The sequence below is a fragment of the Schistocerca cancellata genome, chromosome 6, assembly GCF_023864275.1.
Source record: "Schistocerca cancellata isolate TAMUIC-IGC-003103 chromosome 6, iqSchCanc2.1, whole genome shotgun sequence".
Taxonomy (NCBI): Eukaryota; Metazoa; Arthropoda; class Insecta; order Orthoptera; family Acrididae; genus Schistocerca; species Schistocerca cancellata.
The window spans coordinates 296,749,486-296,768,489 of NC_064631.1; the positions used below are offsets into that span (position 1 = coordinate 296,749,486).

Sequence of the window (19,004 nt, forward strand, 5' to 3'; positions counted from 1 at the left end):
GTTGTGTGATGTCCTTAGGTTAGTTAGGTTTAAGTAGTTCTAAGTTCTAGGGGACTTATGACCGCAGCAGTTGAGTCCCATAGTGCTCAGAGCCATTTGAACCATTTTTGAACCTATCCTGGTTCGCAATTCCAAACTGTCGGAAGATGGGTGGAAGAGAATAGATGCACTGATAGTGCTCTTTCGCCTTGATCAAGAGCAGATAAGCTGTTCCAGGACGGAATCACAACTTGTGAGCAGGAAATCAACCCAGGCGAGAAGGTGGGTCATGATCTCCACAACTGGAGGCAAGAAGAGAGCTTTGGCTGACACATGTGTGATGGGGTGTGTTTGGACATTTTTGGCGTCCAAGTATGTGGATCATCTGCACCACCAACAGCTGATACAGGCGCGAATGGTGGTTGGAGGAGAGACACATGGAAGTGTGCGGCTCGTTCTACACCAACTGCCAAGAAACCGGTAACTCCTTCCTAGCGTTTAGTGGTCCTGACCCACCGACGCAACAATAGCCGCAGAACGGACAGCAGGGTGAAGAAGGCAGCCCAAATCAGCTGTCATGCAGGCAGCAGCCAAATGAAGACCTTGCCAGCTCCCACCTGGCACCACAGCTATGCGGTCGGAACAGGAGCTACCTGCCAACCTCACTGATGTGAAGAGGATTACAAAGGTTTCCTGTCACGTCGCCGGCCGCGGTGGCCGAGCGGTTCTAGACGCTACAGTCTGGAACTGCGCGACTGGTACAGTCACAGGTTCGAATCCTGCATCGGGCGTGGATGTGTGTGATGTCCTTAGGTTCTAAATTCTAGGGTACTGATGACCTCAGCAGTTAAGTCCCATAGTGCTCAGAGCCATTTGAACCTTTCACGTCTCGAGCAGTGGACGATGGCAAACTACATCGTGAAGACTGCAGGGCTCTACACTGTCAAGTACAACTCACTAACTGTGATTTCCGAAAGGTGATGAACGAGGCGGCAGCGCCGTCATTGCCATTTTATACACACGCTACCATTCCAGGAAAACTCATCAAGGTGGTCTTCAAGTGGTTTTCAAGCTCGGAAATCTTGGACTTCCTTGAAGAAGTACTGAAGGACTTTGTATTTGCAGTACATAGTGTGGCCTGTGTCAGGGGCCACCAGACTCAGAAAGAGTCTCTCTCCACCCTCGTGATCGCTATTGACAACCTGTACAACAATAGGGTTTTTTCAGCTGAAGACACCACAGTCATTGTCGAGTCGCTACGCAAGAAGAGAGGTTTGCCTCAGTGATTTTGTTGCTCCTTCCCTCAAGAACACGTTAAGTGTGCAAGCACTCATGCAAGCATCAACTGCCACTGCCAAGGACACACAAACCCACATGCAAGAACCGTGGCGGAATGCATGTCCCAAGTTACTGTGGCTGTCAGTGCTTTAAGTTGTGGTAGCTTGACTGAGTGCCATGCTGCACAAACAGAAGGCCGACTGCTCTGTCTGACATCTGCTCCTAGTCACGTGGGCAGTGGAGTGGCCAAAGAACAGCAAAAGCAGAAGGTGGGCAGTGAGGCTGTCACCACCACTTCCACCCCATGAAGCAGAAGAGATCGGCACCTGCACACCAAAAAGCATGCTTGAGACGGAACACTAGAGGATAAGCGTGTTGATCCCGCCACAGAGAAAACTCGCTGCCACACAAAAGACAACAACACAGTAGTAGATGGCAGCACTAGAAGTGATCCAACTACCATCCATGCTGATGCTGCAACAAATCTCCCAACAGCGGCTGCTGTACCCTGTGATGTAGCAGCAGCCACTGTCACCAGGTGATCCGGCTGCCCTCATCGCTTTGCCATCAACAAAGTGTCTCACATCACCAAGACACTGCTGAGAATCGTTGAGATCATGATGCTGTCTGGCCAGGCAGCCACGCCCGCTACACTGCAGCTAAAACGCTGAGCTATTCATACTGACGTCCACACTGAGGAGCAATGAAGACTGGCCATGCACTGGCCAACGAAACACAGTCAGTACTGCTGGCAGTGAAGAAGAAAAAAAAACCGAGAACTGAGATAGTAACACAAAACGAGAAGTCAACTTCTGCAAACAAAATAAGATTCTCTAGGAACAGCACCTGCGCTTAGCCATCACCAGACCAGGGAAAAAGAGGAATTCCTGACGAATACCCCAGACATATACAACACAGACGCTGCTCACCTAAGCTGCAATTTCTCACCATATTCAGCATTCTGTGGTGTTGAGAACGCTGTGATCTGTTGCAGTCTGCAAGACATAAGCTGCCGACTGCAGGAACATCTCTCTGCATCTGCATGTGAAGTATAGGTCCAAAGCTACACTCAAAATCTCCAGTCGATGTCTTCTATTCAGAATCCCGATGTGAAGTTCTCTCTTCAGGATTCTCTCCTTTCTACCAGTCCACACAATTTCCATCCAACCTTGACCACCAATTATGTGTAACACTCCCATCCTTCGGTTAAGTTTTTCATTTCAGCCAATACGCTAGTCTCCACCTCCGAATCTCTTGGAAACTAGCGTCCAGACTTTTCTCATCTGCTATCTTTTAAGGTGAACCAAAGAGGAGCCCTCTTACAGCCTTTCAGACGGGTGCTCACCTTGCACTAAGGGGTACCAGGAAGTCGGCCCATCGCCTTACAAGGACAGAAAAGAATTCCTAAACGCGATGCAGCTACGTCACCTCTTACAGAATGCAGAGAGAGGCTGATTTCCTCCACCACAGCATTCTAGGAAGACGATCTCTTAACAGAAAACAAAGTTCTTTTGGAACAGCTTGTAAAAACTAAGATTCCACACCAGATCAGGTGCTTGTCATTGCACACTATACGAATACTTGGAGTGATGGCCTCGGCATTATACGAAAAACTGCTTGTGTAATGCGACTCCCAGAACTACCCATCTCTGCCCTGAGCCTCTCTGCCTATCCTGGCAATGGACTGAGGTGTATCACATGCCACTGGAAAATCATCCCCAAGTTTGGAAGTCAGTTATCGAAAGGAGCCATACGTCATGTGGTACCTGAAGTCCGTGACACAATTGTAGAATTGATTAATAAAATGATGCTCCAGTTCCTTACATGTACTGCAAGCCTGCGAGTGTTTTCAGCCTTCACATCCAGCCCAGGCACACTCCAGTCATCGACAAACTAATGATATGGAAGTGCAACTAGGAAGGTTCTTTTTTCTTCCTTTCACTATTGCCTGCAGCTCCTTCAACATATAGACTGTTTAAATGCTCCTATTGCCATAATATGTATTTACTTGTGATATCAAAAACACACAGATTCATTTCATACACTACGGATAACTTAGGTGTTGCCAGTTGCCATAGCATGCCGTTTTTCTCCTCGAAATTAAGATGATGGTGTGACGTGAGAGGTGTGAAGTGCACACATGAAGATTGTCTTCCACGTTTGAAACCACATGTGTGAATGAGATCTTTGGCCACTATCACAATTAGTTGCATTTGTGTATGATTGGGTTCGTCTACACACACACACACACACACACACACACACACACACACATATATATATATATATATATATATATATATATATATATATATATACGTATAAACCTTTGGTTCTGTTCACGTGCTAAAGAAGGGAGAAGGAAACAACGCAGGGGACTTTTGTTGTGTCCTTAAAGGATAGTGTGAATAGGCACTCAGTTTACTCCACGAAAATACAGCCGCATGTCTGTTAACTATCATTTTTTTCTTGCAGCTCATTCCTGTAATCTGACACATGTTTGTCGTCAGAGATATACGTGAAGGATGCAATGATGTATACATGCATGCCTGATGGCAGCTTACTCCATGAAAATACAGCCGTATGTCTGTTAACTATCATTTTTTTCTCGCAGCTCATTTCTGTAACCTGACACATGTTTGTTGACAGAGATGTATGTGAAGGATGCAAAGATGGGTAAATGCATGCCCAATGCCGGCTTACTCCATGAAAATACAGCCGTATGTCTGTTGAATATCATTTTTTTCTCACAGCTCATTTCTGTAACCTGACACATGTTTGTCCACAGAGATGTACGTGAAGGACATAAGGAATGGAACATGCATGCCCAATGCTGAGCCATGTGTTCTGAATGATACGCCATCAACAGCATGGGTGGATGGCAACAATGGACTGGGTGCATTCGTAGGCAACTTCTGCACACACATGTCCATCCAGAAGGCCAAGCAGACCGGCATAGGATGGGTCACTGCCAAATGTGAGTCTCAGCATCTGCCTTTGTTTCTCCTTTCCTGTTCCCCATTAGCTTTCACAACAGCATCTTGAAGTCTTGTCCTCCGTAGCTGCTGTTAGATTCAATGCATACTGAAATGGTATGGTACCCATGTCTAGAGAGAGTATGGCACTGTTTTGTGTCGCCCCCATGTTAACAGATGACACAGGGGGCGATGAGTGATTGCAAAATTTTAATCCAAGTGGGGAGGCGAAGGGGGAATCTTATAAATGTAACTTTTGATATAACTGACTTGCAGCCTGGAAAAGTGACATGCACCAAAACCAAATTTAACAGAATCTAATGCAAAACTTATTCAATCTCAAAAGTTGGTAGTAGTAAGTGGGTACGTCAAGCGCACTTGCAGATAATCTAATATGTTTTTTATTTTCTTATAAACGACTAGGCTGAGCACACTGGCCACCTACTCACTAACATTTTTTATAAACGAATGCAAACTAACACACCCACGAAAATAAAAATGTTCAAAAATTTTCAAACAAAATTCTGTCCTATGTGTCACATGTCGAATTCTTTTTACCATACATCACTACATACATAAGTGTATCTTTCAGAATTTTTTTCATTAAAAGTTGCACACAACTTCATTGTTGTTTTCTGAGTAGCTAACACATTCATTCTTCTAGATATATTTATTACATAGATAGAATAATTTTGAATAAAATTTAATGGACTCACATTAACGTCACCATTCAATTGTGTAGTTCTCTTAAAATCTAGGAAAGTATCATAAGCTTTTAGATAATATTTGGCAGATCTAGATTCCACATTTCTTGAGCAAAAGCTTAATTTCTTCCATTTTTCAAGTATATGTTCTGTAATTTCACAACGAAGATGAAATAAGGCATATCAAATTTTTCGAAGTTATAGAAATTTGTAATATCTAACTCAGAATTTCTTTTTTCATCCAATCCAGCAATCTCGACAGTTTGTGGCTCGAAGAAAGATATGGGAGTTTCTGGATTTTTAAATCTATCTTGTTCTAATTCAAGCGAATATTTTGGTTCAAATTTAACAACAGGAACACGAATTTCCATCGATTCTACAACAATGTTTTCCTCTTTTGGAAGCATGGTCACATCTTCAACTTTATCTTGGGTATGAAAAATAGGATCTCCAGCACTTGATAACCATGTAAAAATTACTGTTACATCTCCTTCCCACATTGTTTCTTTATAATCTTTAATAAATCCACTGAATATTTCTAATGGATAAAGTACTTCTTTTTCTTACTTTTTATCTTTCCGTTATTAAGAATATGGCCTTCCATGGTTAACTCATTGGCTAGAGTCGAAGTCAATCGAATAAGAGCCGATGAAGAAATAAATGGAAATTCCATTCTAGACTAAATATTGTTACCTTTCTTTACGGTGATACCATCAAACAGTTTTGCTACATAATTATCGATTATGTTTTTATTGGATTTTCCATCATAAGTTGGATAATCTGTACCATGAGTTCCAATAATACTGAAGTTCATGTATAATTGGACATGATTAGGATGAACCCAACCATCTCCAATATTTATATTAATCTCTGTGTTCTTGTTGGGGAGATTCAAATTATTTTTAGTCTTCTCATTCACAGGAATGAGTAAAACTGATAACTTTCGACTTTGTTCATGTTTTATTTAAGCATAAAAAATATTAAGAAATTTCTAAAATAACTGTTACACAAGCACCATTAAAGTCAATCAAATTATCATTTTCGTCAGTTACAGTTATTTCCTAAGTCTTGAACTGGATCAAAAATGGGAATATTTCCAGGATTATTCGGTTTGTGAATTATTGGCCCACCAAATACTGCATTAGACGTGAATGAAGCAATAATATTAGTTTCTCTGTGAAAATGATCAGTATGCTTTACAAACATTCCATCAGCAAGATTGAAATTTATATTGGTTAACTCAAATGGAATAATTTTAGGAACATCTTTAGTAATAGTCTTTTCTTTAACCTCAACAATTTTACCACTAAATTCAAGCACACTTTTATGTCCATATACAATTTTACATCTCTTTTGGTAACAGTTCTGTTTAAAATTTCATCTGCTGTGATGTGATTATTTGGCTTCTTCGAATGAATCATTTTTCCCAAGTTTTTCAAACTGTAGTCACCTACTGGAATTTCTATCATTTCTCCATCACAGTAAAGTTTATTATTTCTCGATGTAATATTTGGAGTTAGAAAAGATGAATAAAATCCAACCAGTGCAACACTACTAAAGCTGTCTCGTATTGCTACAGTCAATCATTTTCTCAGAACAGATGACTTACCACTCAGTTGAAATAATCTACTCATTTACTATAAATTTTTTTTATTAAAAATGACCAAGCCGGATTGGGAGCCAAGTATACGACTTCCAGAAAAGTAGTCGAAAAATAAACATGGTAAACTTCTACCTAATTCTATTTGATGTGCAATTATTGGGTCAAGTTAACGTGGAAAAACTACATTGATGATTGATAATTATATTTTAGCTCCAAGATGGCTGAATTGGAATAAAATTAATCATTAGTACATTCACTCAAAAAGTTTACATCAGCTAATATACTCGGAATTTATGAAAGGATGTGAAAAAATTGAAGATAAGCATAATGAAAAAATAGCTACCTTTCTCGACAATAACGATGAAATTATTCGATTGGGTCAGTGTCAAGACAATTCAGTTGTTGTCTTCGATGGCTTCATTCTTGAGAACCAAGATATCGTTAGAGAATATTTTACTAGAGGTAGGCACAAAGGAATACATTGTTTTTACTTAGCTCAAACCTACTCAAAGATACCAAAACAACTAATAAGAGATAACATAAATTTTTTTAAATATCTTTAGACAAGATGACACATATTTCAATCATATTTACCATAAGTTTGTTGGAGGAGATTTAAAGTTTAATGAATTTAATGAAATGTTAACAAATATTGGAATGGCCAGTTTGAATTTGTAACAATAGACATGACTAGAAAATCAAATGATGGAAAGTTCGGAAATAAAATGCAACATTTCAAAACAACATAAACATAAAGCTATTTTAATTAGCGTTTTTTATTCTTAATAAATGTTTGCAAACTACGTCCCAGATTCGTTAAAAAGCTAGACAGAACAGGAGAGCAAAAGAACAGTTAAAAGATGAATTTAAAAATGGAAAAAACAACCAAGAACAGAGTATGAAAAATTTGAAAAAGAAGGTCAACCAGTTATCAATGCCATTGAACAAGTCAATCAAGGAATTGAAGGATTAGGTGACAGTGTTCTGAAAGCTATTGAAGAAAATAGAGAAGTTGAAAAACAAATGATTCCATATCGTAATCTTGAGGATTTACAGTTACACAATTGGTCTGATGATATTCCAGGAAAATATGACTACACACTAAATGAATCAGAAATTCAAGATATATAGAATAAATATGCAAAAGAGAAAAAATCTCAAGGTGCTATAAAGGATAGCAATGTTAAGAAAATAAACATAAGTGAAAGAATGCTAAAATATGTAAACCATAGTGAAGATACTATTTTTGGATTAAGACCTGTTGGTACCTTTAAATATATAGCAAGATTATCAGTAACATTTGAAGGAGATAAATTAAAAATTGGCGAAAAGATATGTGCAGGAACTGATGGATTAATAAGTATTTTACCTGAAAAACAGATTACTATAGATGATGTGGATGAAACATTTGATAAAGTAGATTTGTTAAATTATGCAGATATATTATACAATTCAGGAGCATTGTATTCTGACAATAATCCAAATTAAATAAGATCAAGTAGAGGTAATAAATATAAATATATGATAAAGCCAATTGTTGATGACTATTTTCCAAACTTGAGAAGACTAACTATAGAATCTAGTTCACCTGAGAAAAAAGACGGAGGCTTAGTTAAAAAATATACAGAAACACCAATTGAATATATTTTGATGGATAATATTCAGCAATTAATTGATAGATTAGCAGTTACTCATGGTGAAGAACCAGCTAGAAATAAAAATTATCATAATGAAAAAGTTGGAATAATGCAAATGTTGAAAAATAAATTTAGTGATTTCGTTATCAACAATCCAAAAGGCATTCCATATTTGATTAAGGTTTTGAATAATCTTCCTCATACATTTTGAAAGAGTGAAATTGGGTTTTAAATAATGTACCAATGCCTGAAATGCATGTACCGGGGTTTAATTACTGTGGACCATTCACTAAACTTGAAGAAAGACTAGCGTGTAGTGATCCAAGTATTAATCCACTAGAAAAGGCTTGTAAAAGACATGATATTGCTTATCGTGATCATAAAGATTTAGAAAAAAGACATGAAGTCGATAAAGAACTCCACATAGCTGCAGAAGAAAGAATTCTTTCAAGTGATGCTTCATTAGGAGAAAAAGTTGCAGCAACAGCAGTTAGAAGAATAATGTATGGAAAACGAAAATTAGGAATGGGCTTAGTTGTGGATGACAATGGATGGGGAGTATAAGAATTTCATCTTATTAAATTTTTAATCTATACAAATGAACAATTTTATTATTGATTACACTTTGCTACCTAGTGGCAAGACTAAACCAAAATCAATAAAATTAAAGTTGAATAATGATCAATTAAATGTGTTTGTACCATTTTTGACTGATGCTCTACAGAGAAAGAAAGAAAAGAAAGTTGGAGGAAGTTTTCTTGTTACATTAGCTATTCCTGTTGTGAAAAAAAATATTGAATATCTACCAAAAAATAAGAAAGGAAAAGGACTAATACAACATGAAGGTGGATTTCTACCATTACTTTTGGCTGCATTACCATATCTAGCAGCTATTGGGTTCACTTGCTGATGGATCTGTATCAATCGCAATTGCAGTTATAAGCAAGAAATAGACTGATAATGAATTATAAGAATAGAAAAGACATAATGAAGCAATGGAGAAGAAAGCTGGCGCTGGACTGAAGAAAGTAAAAAAAAATTCCAAGAAGCAATTGATAAATATCCTAATGCATTAAGTCATTTCAATATAGAAAAACTTGCTAAACAATTGAAAATTAAATACATTTGTAGTGTATACATGGCTGATGAATTACCGAGTCATCCAAGAGAATATGAATCTGGAATTTAATTTAGATAAATCTGATCATCCTGGTACTCATTGGATTTGTTATCATGAAGCTGAAAATTTAAAATTTAGTTTTGTTCATTTCATGGTAATATACCAAAACAGCTAGTTAACTATTTGGGAAAAAATGAACTATACTACAACAGTGAAAGAATAAAAAATTTTGAGGAAGTAATATGTGGTCATTTGTACCTATTTCTTTTAAAATTATTACGTGAGAACTATAAGTGTAATGAAATTTTGGATTTAATAAACGGACATTTTTGGAAATAAAGTAGGTCAAACTGAAGGGCTTAGCGCGCCTGCATACGATCTAGAAACAAATCAAAAGTGAAATTGATCCAAAAATTAAAAAATCTCAAGTGAAATTGATCCAAAAATGGAAAATAGGATTAAGCAATTTCAATCATGAATAGACCCAAAGATAGCCAATACAAATAAACAGTTTCAGAAAGAATTTAATGCTATTTTTAAAGCAGCTAGAGGTTATATTGGTTTTAAAGGTAGAAGACTTGCAAATGTAAATGATCCAGTTGATGCAAAGGATGCAGTGAACAAACATTACTTCGATAAAGAGTTATCAAATGTTGTTATGAAGTCTGAATATGCAACACAATTAAGTAATTATGTCACTACAAAAGACTTTGATGAACAAATAAAGCAGAATAATGAAAGGTTTAAACAAAGTTTAACAAGTATTATGACACAATTCAATAATTACTTTACCAAAAAAGAAATACTTTTTACAGATAACTGAATTTAGTTTTATGACAGGAGGCAAGCAGAAAATGCACAATTTTGAATATGAATACAGGCTTACAGAATTATTGTGACTGGTAAGAATATAAATAGAGACTTGAACTTTGATGATTTTGATATTACAGTAAGCGTGGCTGATAGGCTATACGAAATAAATAATAATAATTAATGGTACCCAAATCAAATTTACTAACTGTAAGATTGTAAGATTCTCTTAAAACTGTTCCAGCTGATGCAAATATAATTCTATTTGGCGAAATAATTTAAAATGTAATAAATTTTATCTATTTGAATGGATAGTCACAGTTCGCATTTAGTCCTTAAGGGTGATAGTGCTTTGCAGTCACCTCTTCAGAGCGATCACATTTATTGCTTAAAGTGCAAAGCGTTTGCTGAGACACGTAATCCACACAGAGTAACAACAATGAATGGAAGACAAAGAATCGAGGTCTTCGTACAGTTTTTAAAAAGATGAAAAGTAAATTTGTCAAAAAAATTTGGAAGAGATAGCAATTTATCACCCTTTTTTATTCGTGAAAAAATCATTAATGAGCTACATAAGCCAATGAGAAAAAAATTTACACGGAGAAATGTAATTTCTCTTGATATATGATATGATTTATGGCAAGCCAAATTACTCAAAGTGGATTCAGGCAAGTTGAAAGGAATTTCAAAAATAAATTGAGGATACAAATATTTATTGACTGTTATTGATGTCTTTTCGAAATTTGCTTGGGCTATCCCAGTTAAAGATAAAACAGGTGAGAATGTGGCTCTCGAAAAAAATATTCAGCTCCAGGAGACCAAAAAATCTGCAGAAAGACAATGGGAAAGAATTTTATAATAAAGAATTTCATGAGTTGATGAAGAAATACAATATCAGTCATTATTCAACTTTTTCAGAATTAAAAGCATCTGTTGTTGAAAGATTTAACCGAACACTTAAGAAAAAGATGTGGAAGATATTACCTCTTCAAGGAAATTACAAATTGATCGATCTAGTTTCAAAACTAGTTGGCGAATACATTAACACAGTTCATCAAACTATACAAATGAACCGAACAGAGGTTAATGAAAAGAACTATAAGATAGGCATCATTGTGCCTAACTATAAGGCTAAATTAAAAAAAAAACGAGATAAAGTGAGGATCATGAAACTTAAAGGACTTTTAGAAAAAGGATATACTGCCAATTGGTCAACAGAGATTTTCGAAATTGAATCTATCATTCATTCCAATCCAATCACATACAAACTGAAAGATGTCAAAGGTAATTTTTATGAGCAAGAACTGCAGAAGACGAAATATCCAGATGAGTAGATGCGTATCTCATTGAAAAAGTTCTGAGAAAGAAAGGAGATAATGTTTATGTTAAATGGTAGGGCTTTGATAATCCGCACAACACTTGGGTGAATAAAGATAAAGTAATAGTCAGTGATTGAGCGCTGTTATATTGGTGTATATTTAAAGAATTGCTACATAATAGCACACATTGTTTTAATAAATTTTTAAACAAAATTTTTCTATATAAATGTAACAAACAGTGTGAATGATGAAACTGACACTTTCATTCTGTGTGTCTGTATGTTATTGTGATGATGATGAAGAAAATATAATCTTTGCATTCATACACCAATTAACTCATGGAAGTGTGAATTATTTACACAATCGCAAAGTAGATGAAATTTGTATTGTGTATGAATACTTTATAAAAACAGCGATCATAAAATTCGGCTGCTGACTTTCGGTAATTAGATTGTGACCCATCGAGAGTTCCAACTAAATCTTTATGCACATGCGTCTCATTCATATTTCAGTGTGGTAATTATTGCCACACTGACTTTCATTAAGAAATCGCATAAAATTCTTTAGATCTGCAAACTGGATGACCATCCCGCCTGGAATTCTTACATTAATTCAATTTTATGAAAAAGATTCATTATATCATTAATCAATTCTTCTTGTGTATAATTATTCAAAGTACTGAAATGATTTCGATGGCAAACAATTCTCAAATTTTCGCTCACTTGTTCATAAAATTTATTGAATTTGGCACATAATCAATTCTTAAAATTTGTTCACTGTTTGCTGCATAGTTCTTATTATATCCATTTGCCTTTGTACATTTGTAATTGTGCTCAGATGACATAGTATTCATAATTAAAATTATATAATCTTAAAACAACAAAAGCTGGCCTTATATTTTTATTGTTTGTTTGAGAACAGCATGCAGTAATAGTGTATCTATTTCTCTGTTTCTTTTGGGTATTATATCAAAAGCCATATTAACTATTTCTCTCAAATTTTCGATTTTTTTTATCCAATTCAGTTATTTCTCATAAATATTTTATTTAGTATTTTTCAAGCATCAATCATCTCTTTTATAATCTTATATTCACCATGTTCGTGAATTGAAGGTGAAACTTCATGAGTAGCCCATCTTCTTTTTTTGATTTTAAAGTTAAAGAATATAATTCAGATTCATTGATAAATATTGAAGATTTTTCATTACCTTTCAATATCGCTTTGTAGGCTGGGCTTAAAATATCTATATATTTTACTTTATCTTCATTATCGATATTATTTCTAATAGTTTTGTCAGTGTCTTTATATTCTAATATTTCAGCAACTTTTTTTGCCTTAAACTAAGGATTATATTTTCATCAATAATTACTAAAATATTTTGGTTGTTATAAGTGAACTTATTATTCTTTAGATCAATAAGTGCCTCCATTTATATAGAATTAAAATACATTAGTAAATTAAAATTCTACAACAGGGACAGTTAAAATTTCATCATAATTTTTTGCCCTCTTCATTTACTTCATCAACAATATCGTTGGATTGGTCACATAATTTCTCTTCTTGGATGTATTCGTACTCTAATGTGAGTGGATCATTGTGTTTGATCTCTTTCTACGAGAGGCCATAGTTATTCAAAGACTGTATAAAATTTTATTTTCTTTAATGTTGCAGGGTCTGGGATAACAGACCCTGTAATTCCGTAATGAATGAAGCACAAAATGTCATTTGTAACCAAAAAATTCTTTTTTAAGATGTGCGGAGTGTAAAAAATTACCCTCTGGAATTCCATAAAAATTGATGGTTGGAAAAATCGGCCAAAATAGTATTTGAGTGGAGGAACGAATATTACAAGTGACAGGCTGATAAATAAGTAACTGTAATTTTAACTTCGTTATGTGTAATCAGATCTTTACCGCTTTTCCGTTGTTTTAGTTCTTTAAAGCAATTCCAAATCTTTGTGCTGTTAATGTGATATTCAAGCCTTACTCGATCCAACAATTCTGATCTAGTTAAACTTAAATTATTTTCATTTATGCAATCATCAGGAGCTTGATTTGTTTTCCCTTTCAATTCTTCATCATCTATGAGCTCTTCTTCTTCGGGCGTTATTGGGTCTAAAGAGTACATTTCCTCTAACTGATTTTTAGTTAGATCATTAATGTAGTCGAAAGGCTCGTTTATGTTTCTAATCGTTACTTTAACAATGTCGAGCTGTCACGCGCAATGTAAAACGAAGATTTCCTTTTTCTTTTTATCTCTGAAGTCGTCCAATAACTCATGAATCATCTTTTTTTGTTTTATGAACATCATATACTTTTTTGTAAAAGCAGATGTTTGTTGTGTGAAGAATTAAAATTCGAGTTTCAAATAGACAAATTCTCTGTTTTTTCCACTTTAAAGTTGTTGATTAAAGAATATCTTGTTGAGGTGGCGATATAGATGTACCATTTTTTGCTTAATTTTGTTGATAAAAACTTTCATACTCATATTGAATTGTTCAAGTCTTTTGTTTTCCTCTTTTAATTCTTCTTTCTCTTTTGACTCTATTGCGAGTCTGTTTTGGGAGTCGATGGCTAGTTGCTCCTTTTCTTTTATTGTTTGTAACAGTTTATAATCGCCGAATTTTCGAAATGAAGGAAGAACTTCATCAGTAACCCATCTTCTAAATTGTTTGGCTTCTTCCTTTTTAGATTTTAGAATTAAAGATTTGTTAATGAAAATTGAAAATTATTCGTTGCCTCTGAAAGGGGACTGGCGGTCCCCCTTTAAATTTTTTATAATTATTTGTGTCATCAACATCTACATTTTTATGTATTGCTTTTTTTGTATCGCTATGTTCTAAAATTTCGGCGGGACAGTTAAAATTTCATCATAAATATTTTTTCTCTCCTCATTTAGAAGAACCGCATCACAAATCCAATCTTGGAATTTTTTAACGTCTTACATTTTTGATTTCATGATTAAACAATACAATCCAGGTTCACTAATGAAAATAGCTGATTTTTCATTACCCTTAAGGGAAACGATTCGTTCCTCTTCAAATTTTCGTATATACAGTGTGTTACAAAAAGTTACGGCCAAACTTTCAGGAAACATTCCTCACACACAAATAAAGAAAAGATGTTATGTGGACATGTGTCCGGAAACGCTTAATTTCCATGTTAGAGCTCATTTTAGTTTCGTTAGTATGTACTGTACTTCCTTGAGTCACCGCCAGTTGGCCCAATTGAAGGAAGGAAATGTTGGCTTTGGTGCTTGTGTTGACATGCGACTCATTGCTCTACAGTACTAGCATTGTTGGTGATGTCTTGATTGGGCCCCATGTTCTTCCACCTACGCTCAATGGAGCACGTTATCATGATTTCATACGGCATACTCTACCTGTGCTGCTAGAACATGTGCCTTTACAAGTACGACACAACATGTGGTTCATGCACGATGGAGCTCCTGCACATTTCAGTTGAAGTGTTCGTATGCTTCTCAACAACAGATTCGGTGACCGATGGATTGGTAGAGGTGGACCAATTCCATGGCCTCCACGCTCTCCTGACCTCAACCCTCTTGACTTTCATTTATGGGGGCATTTGAAATCTCTTGTCTACGCAACCCCGGTACCAAATGTAGAGACTCTTCGTGCTCGTATTGTGGATGGCTGTGATACAATACGCCATTCTCCAGGGCTGCATCAGCGCATCAGGGATTCCATGCGATGGAGGGTGGATGCATGTAACCTTGCTAACGGAGGGCATTTTGAACATTTCCTGTAACAAAGTGATTGAAGTCACGCTGGTATGTTCTGTTGCTGTGTGTTTCCATTCCATGATTAATGTGATTTGAAGAGAAGTAATAAAATGAGCTCTAACATGGAAAGTAAGTGTTTCCGGACACATGTCCACATAACGCATTTTTTCTCTTTTTGTGTGTGAGGAATGTTTCCTGAAAGTTTGGCATACCTTTTTGTAACACCCTGTATTTTGATGTTTTTCTCTAACATGGTCTCTGATTGCCTTCCTAGTGTTTGTAAATTCAAGAATTTCGGCAACATCTTTTCCTTTGAACCATGGGTTGTTTTCTTCATCAAGCACAACAAAAACTTCTTTATTCTTATAAACAACCTTGTTGCCTTCCTGAAAGAGGTCAAGAATATTAAGCATAGATGATTCGATTTCCATTTATCGAATGAAAATACATTATAAATTAACAATTTTCTTTTCAGCAGGCAGCATCATGGTCTGTTAATTATTTAGTGCCTGGAATTCCATCTGCAATTTCCTAAAAAGTGTGTCATTATATATCACAATATCCTTTTCATGTAATGTGTATTATATTAAAAACTCATAAATGAAATAAAAAACACACAATAATAATAATAATAATAATAATAATAATAGCTTTATTCAACATCGAACGGTACACTGCACACATACCAAGAAACAGTAATGATTAAAGTTATCTGTACAATACACTAGACACATTCTTTTGAATATGTCATTAATTTACAATAAAATTACAATAAGATATTTACTGATTTCTATTCACATAATTTCACAAAGCATTTGTTGTTCTTCATATTTATTTATTTATTTATTTTATCCATCTTTCAGGATTAACATGCAATCGATGTCGTCAGAAGAGTTACAGCTATTTGTACATTATGATTTACATACCAAAATATTACATACTAAAAATATAGCAATGTTGTAAACTATTAGCTTACAACAGCCTCTACACCTAGATCCATACATAATAGTAAGCCATAATTTATTAGCATTAACATGCAATCAGTGTTGTCAGAAGTATTATAGCTATTTGTACATTATGTTTCATATAGCAAAAATATTACATGGAAAAAAAAGACAGTGTTGTACCCTATTAGCTTATAGCTAGCTGCCTCTACATCCATAACTATACATAACAGTAAGCCTTAGTTTATCAATAAATTAGATCATCTTTACAACTATTCTGAAATTCTTCTACACTGTAGAAAGTATTTTTCTTCATCCACACTTTGGTTTTAGTTTTGAAAATATCCATTGAAACCGATTGAGCCTGTACGGGTAAAGTGTTGAATAATTTTATGCCTATGTATTCATAGCTAGATTGGGTTTTCTTAAGCCTGGTTGTGGGTATATCAATCATATTTGTTTCTCGAGTATTGTGTTAATGAACTGATTTCCTTATAGTGTGGTGGTTTAAGTTTTCTTTTATGTTTAATAGGCAACAATATATGTAAAGAGATGGGACTGTGAGAATTTTTAAGTCTCTAAAATAAGGTCTACATGAGGTCTTGTTGTCAGTGATTCCGTAAAAAGGTCTAATTGCTTTCTTCTGCCAAGTGAAAATTTTTTTGGCTCCTGGAGAGTTACCCCATGAAAGAATGCCATATTGTAGATGGCAATGAAAGAAGGCATAGTATGAGTGAAGCAATAAATCTTGTGTAACACATGTGTGTAGTTTGGCTAGTAGGTAGATAACTCGTGATAGCTTTCGACATACATAATCTGTATGTGTGTCGCAAGTTAATTTTGAGTCAATGTGTATTCCTAGTAGTTTAACAGATGATAAGTCCATGTTACTGTTTGATAAACTGAAGATTATCTTGACACTCTTTTCATGGTTCATAGATAAGTCATTAGCTTTAAACCAGATATTAGATATTTTGAGACACTGTTCACTTTCCTCCTTCAATATGTTTATATCCTTTCCAGAATTAGCTAATGTTGTGTCATCAGCATAGAGGATAGATTTACAGGGTAAGTTATTCGGAAAGTCATTTACAAACAATATAAATAGTAGAGGGCCAAGCACTGAGCCCTGAGGAATACCTCATTTTATACTTAAAGTCTGTGACTGTTGGTCATTATGCTTTACTATTTGTTTTCTATTGCTGAGGTATGATTCAGTTAGTGAGAGTTCCAAGTGTTTGATTCCATAGCAACACAGTTTATCTAATAATAATTTGTGGTTAACTGAGTCGAAAGCCTTACTCAAGTCAATTAGAATGGCTTCAGCAGATAATTCTGACTCAAATGCGCTTAGTACAAAAGAGATAAGGTTTTCAACTGCTTTGACTGTTGATAAGTTTGACCTGAATCCATACTGAGAATCATTTAATATATTATTGTCTGATAGGTGTATGCATATTTGCTGCAGTATGCAATGTTCTATTATTTTTGAGAGAATAGGCACAAGTGAAATTGGTCTATAATGATTGATACAGGACTTGTCACCCTTTTTTATAATGGTATGACAACTGTTTTTTTGAGACATTCTGGAAAGTGTCCACTCGAGAGCATCCAGTTTATCAGTATGCAAAGAGGATATGTTATGAGATCTACAACTTTTTTAATTACATAGTTTGACAGGCCATACACATCTTCAGATCTAGAGTATCCTAATTTAGAGGTTGCTTTAATTATATCAGTTACTTGTACTTCTCTCCATTTACAAGCTGATACTATGTTTGTAATGTTTTGTTGAAAATTTCTGCCAGATATGGGGTGAGGAATAGGTGTATGTGTTGAATTGGAATTCTGGTTGCTGTGGGTTGGAAGGCTAAGATTGGCAGAGTTGACAAAAAAGTGATTGAAATCATCAGCAGTGACGTTAGCAGCATTTGTGTTGTCTTTGTAGTTTATATCCATACCTAGCTCTGCTTTTATTACTTTCCATGCAGCTTTACATTTATTGTGTGATTTTTTAATGAAATCACCATTTGCCTTACACTTGGCTATTTTAATTTCTGATCTATATTTTCTTTTCAGGTTTTTATAAGTTTCTTTATCTACTGCTCCCTTTTTGACCTTATCGTGACAAATAATTACCAATAGTCTCAGTTTTTGTAATTGGGGTGAAAACCACTTCTGTAAAGTTGAGTGGCTAGGTTTCCTAACTTTTTTGTTTTTTTGTTTTTTAACCAGTGGACAGAATGTGTGGAAGATTTCAGAAATGATTTTGAGGAATGTGCTGAAGGCTTCATCAACATTTCTGGAGGAATGTATAACAGTATTCCTATCTATAGACTTAAGTTCTTCTCTATACTTGCTAATATTTGTATCTGTAGATAGTCTGACACACTGAGTTTGTTCCTCGTCTTCTTTTGGTTTTTTAGTAATTAGTTTCACCCATATACCTCTATGGTCTGACAGGTAATCGACATTAAATAAGCCTAGCTCAAAATCACATTTGTATACATTTGTCATTAGATTGTCAAGACAGGAGGAGTGCCTTGTAGGACTTTCATTAGCACAAAAGAGATTATAGGATCTTAACATGTTTACTAAATTAACATTTCTGGCTGTCATTTTCCTAATGTCTATGTTTAGATCCCCAAAGATTAAAATTTTGTATTTAGTATATTTTTGTATAGTGATCACAAGTTTTTCTAAACGTTCTATAAATTGTTCTACATTACTTTCAGGAGTGTGATATAAAGACACAGTTATGAGCTGTATACTAGATATAATAAAAGCAGCTGCTTCAAAAACACCTTTAATGCATAGGTCACTAACTTCAAGAACAGAAAACTTTAAGTCTAGATCATTGGTAATATATATGGATGAACCCCCATAGGATTCAC

The 19,004-nt window shown here is 35.1% G+C and overlaps 1 protein-coding gene across 1 annotated transcript in view; it reads left to right on the forward strand.

The window, feature by feature from the left end:
• The window catches only part of LOC126088299 (uncharacterized oxidoreductase YjmC-like), an 83,502-nt gene that overhangs the window by 26,051 nt on the left and 38,447 nt on the right, over positions 1 to 19,004 (forward strand). Inside the window, exon 2 of the mRNA XM_049906430.1 lies at positions 4,046 to 4,234. Coding sequence (XP_049762387.1) covers positions 4,046 to 4,234 — 189 coding nt within the window. The remainder of the gene's footprint in view (positions 1 to 4,045; positions 4,235 to 19,004) is intronic.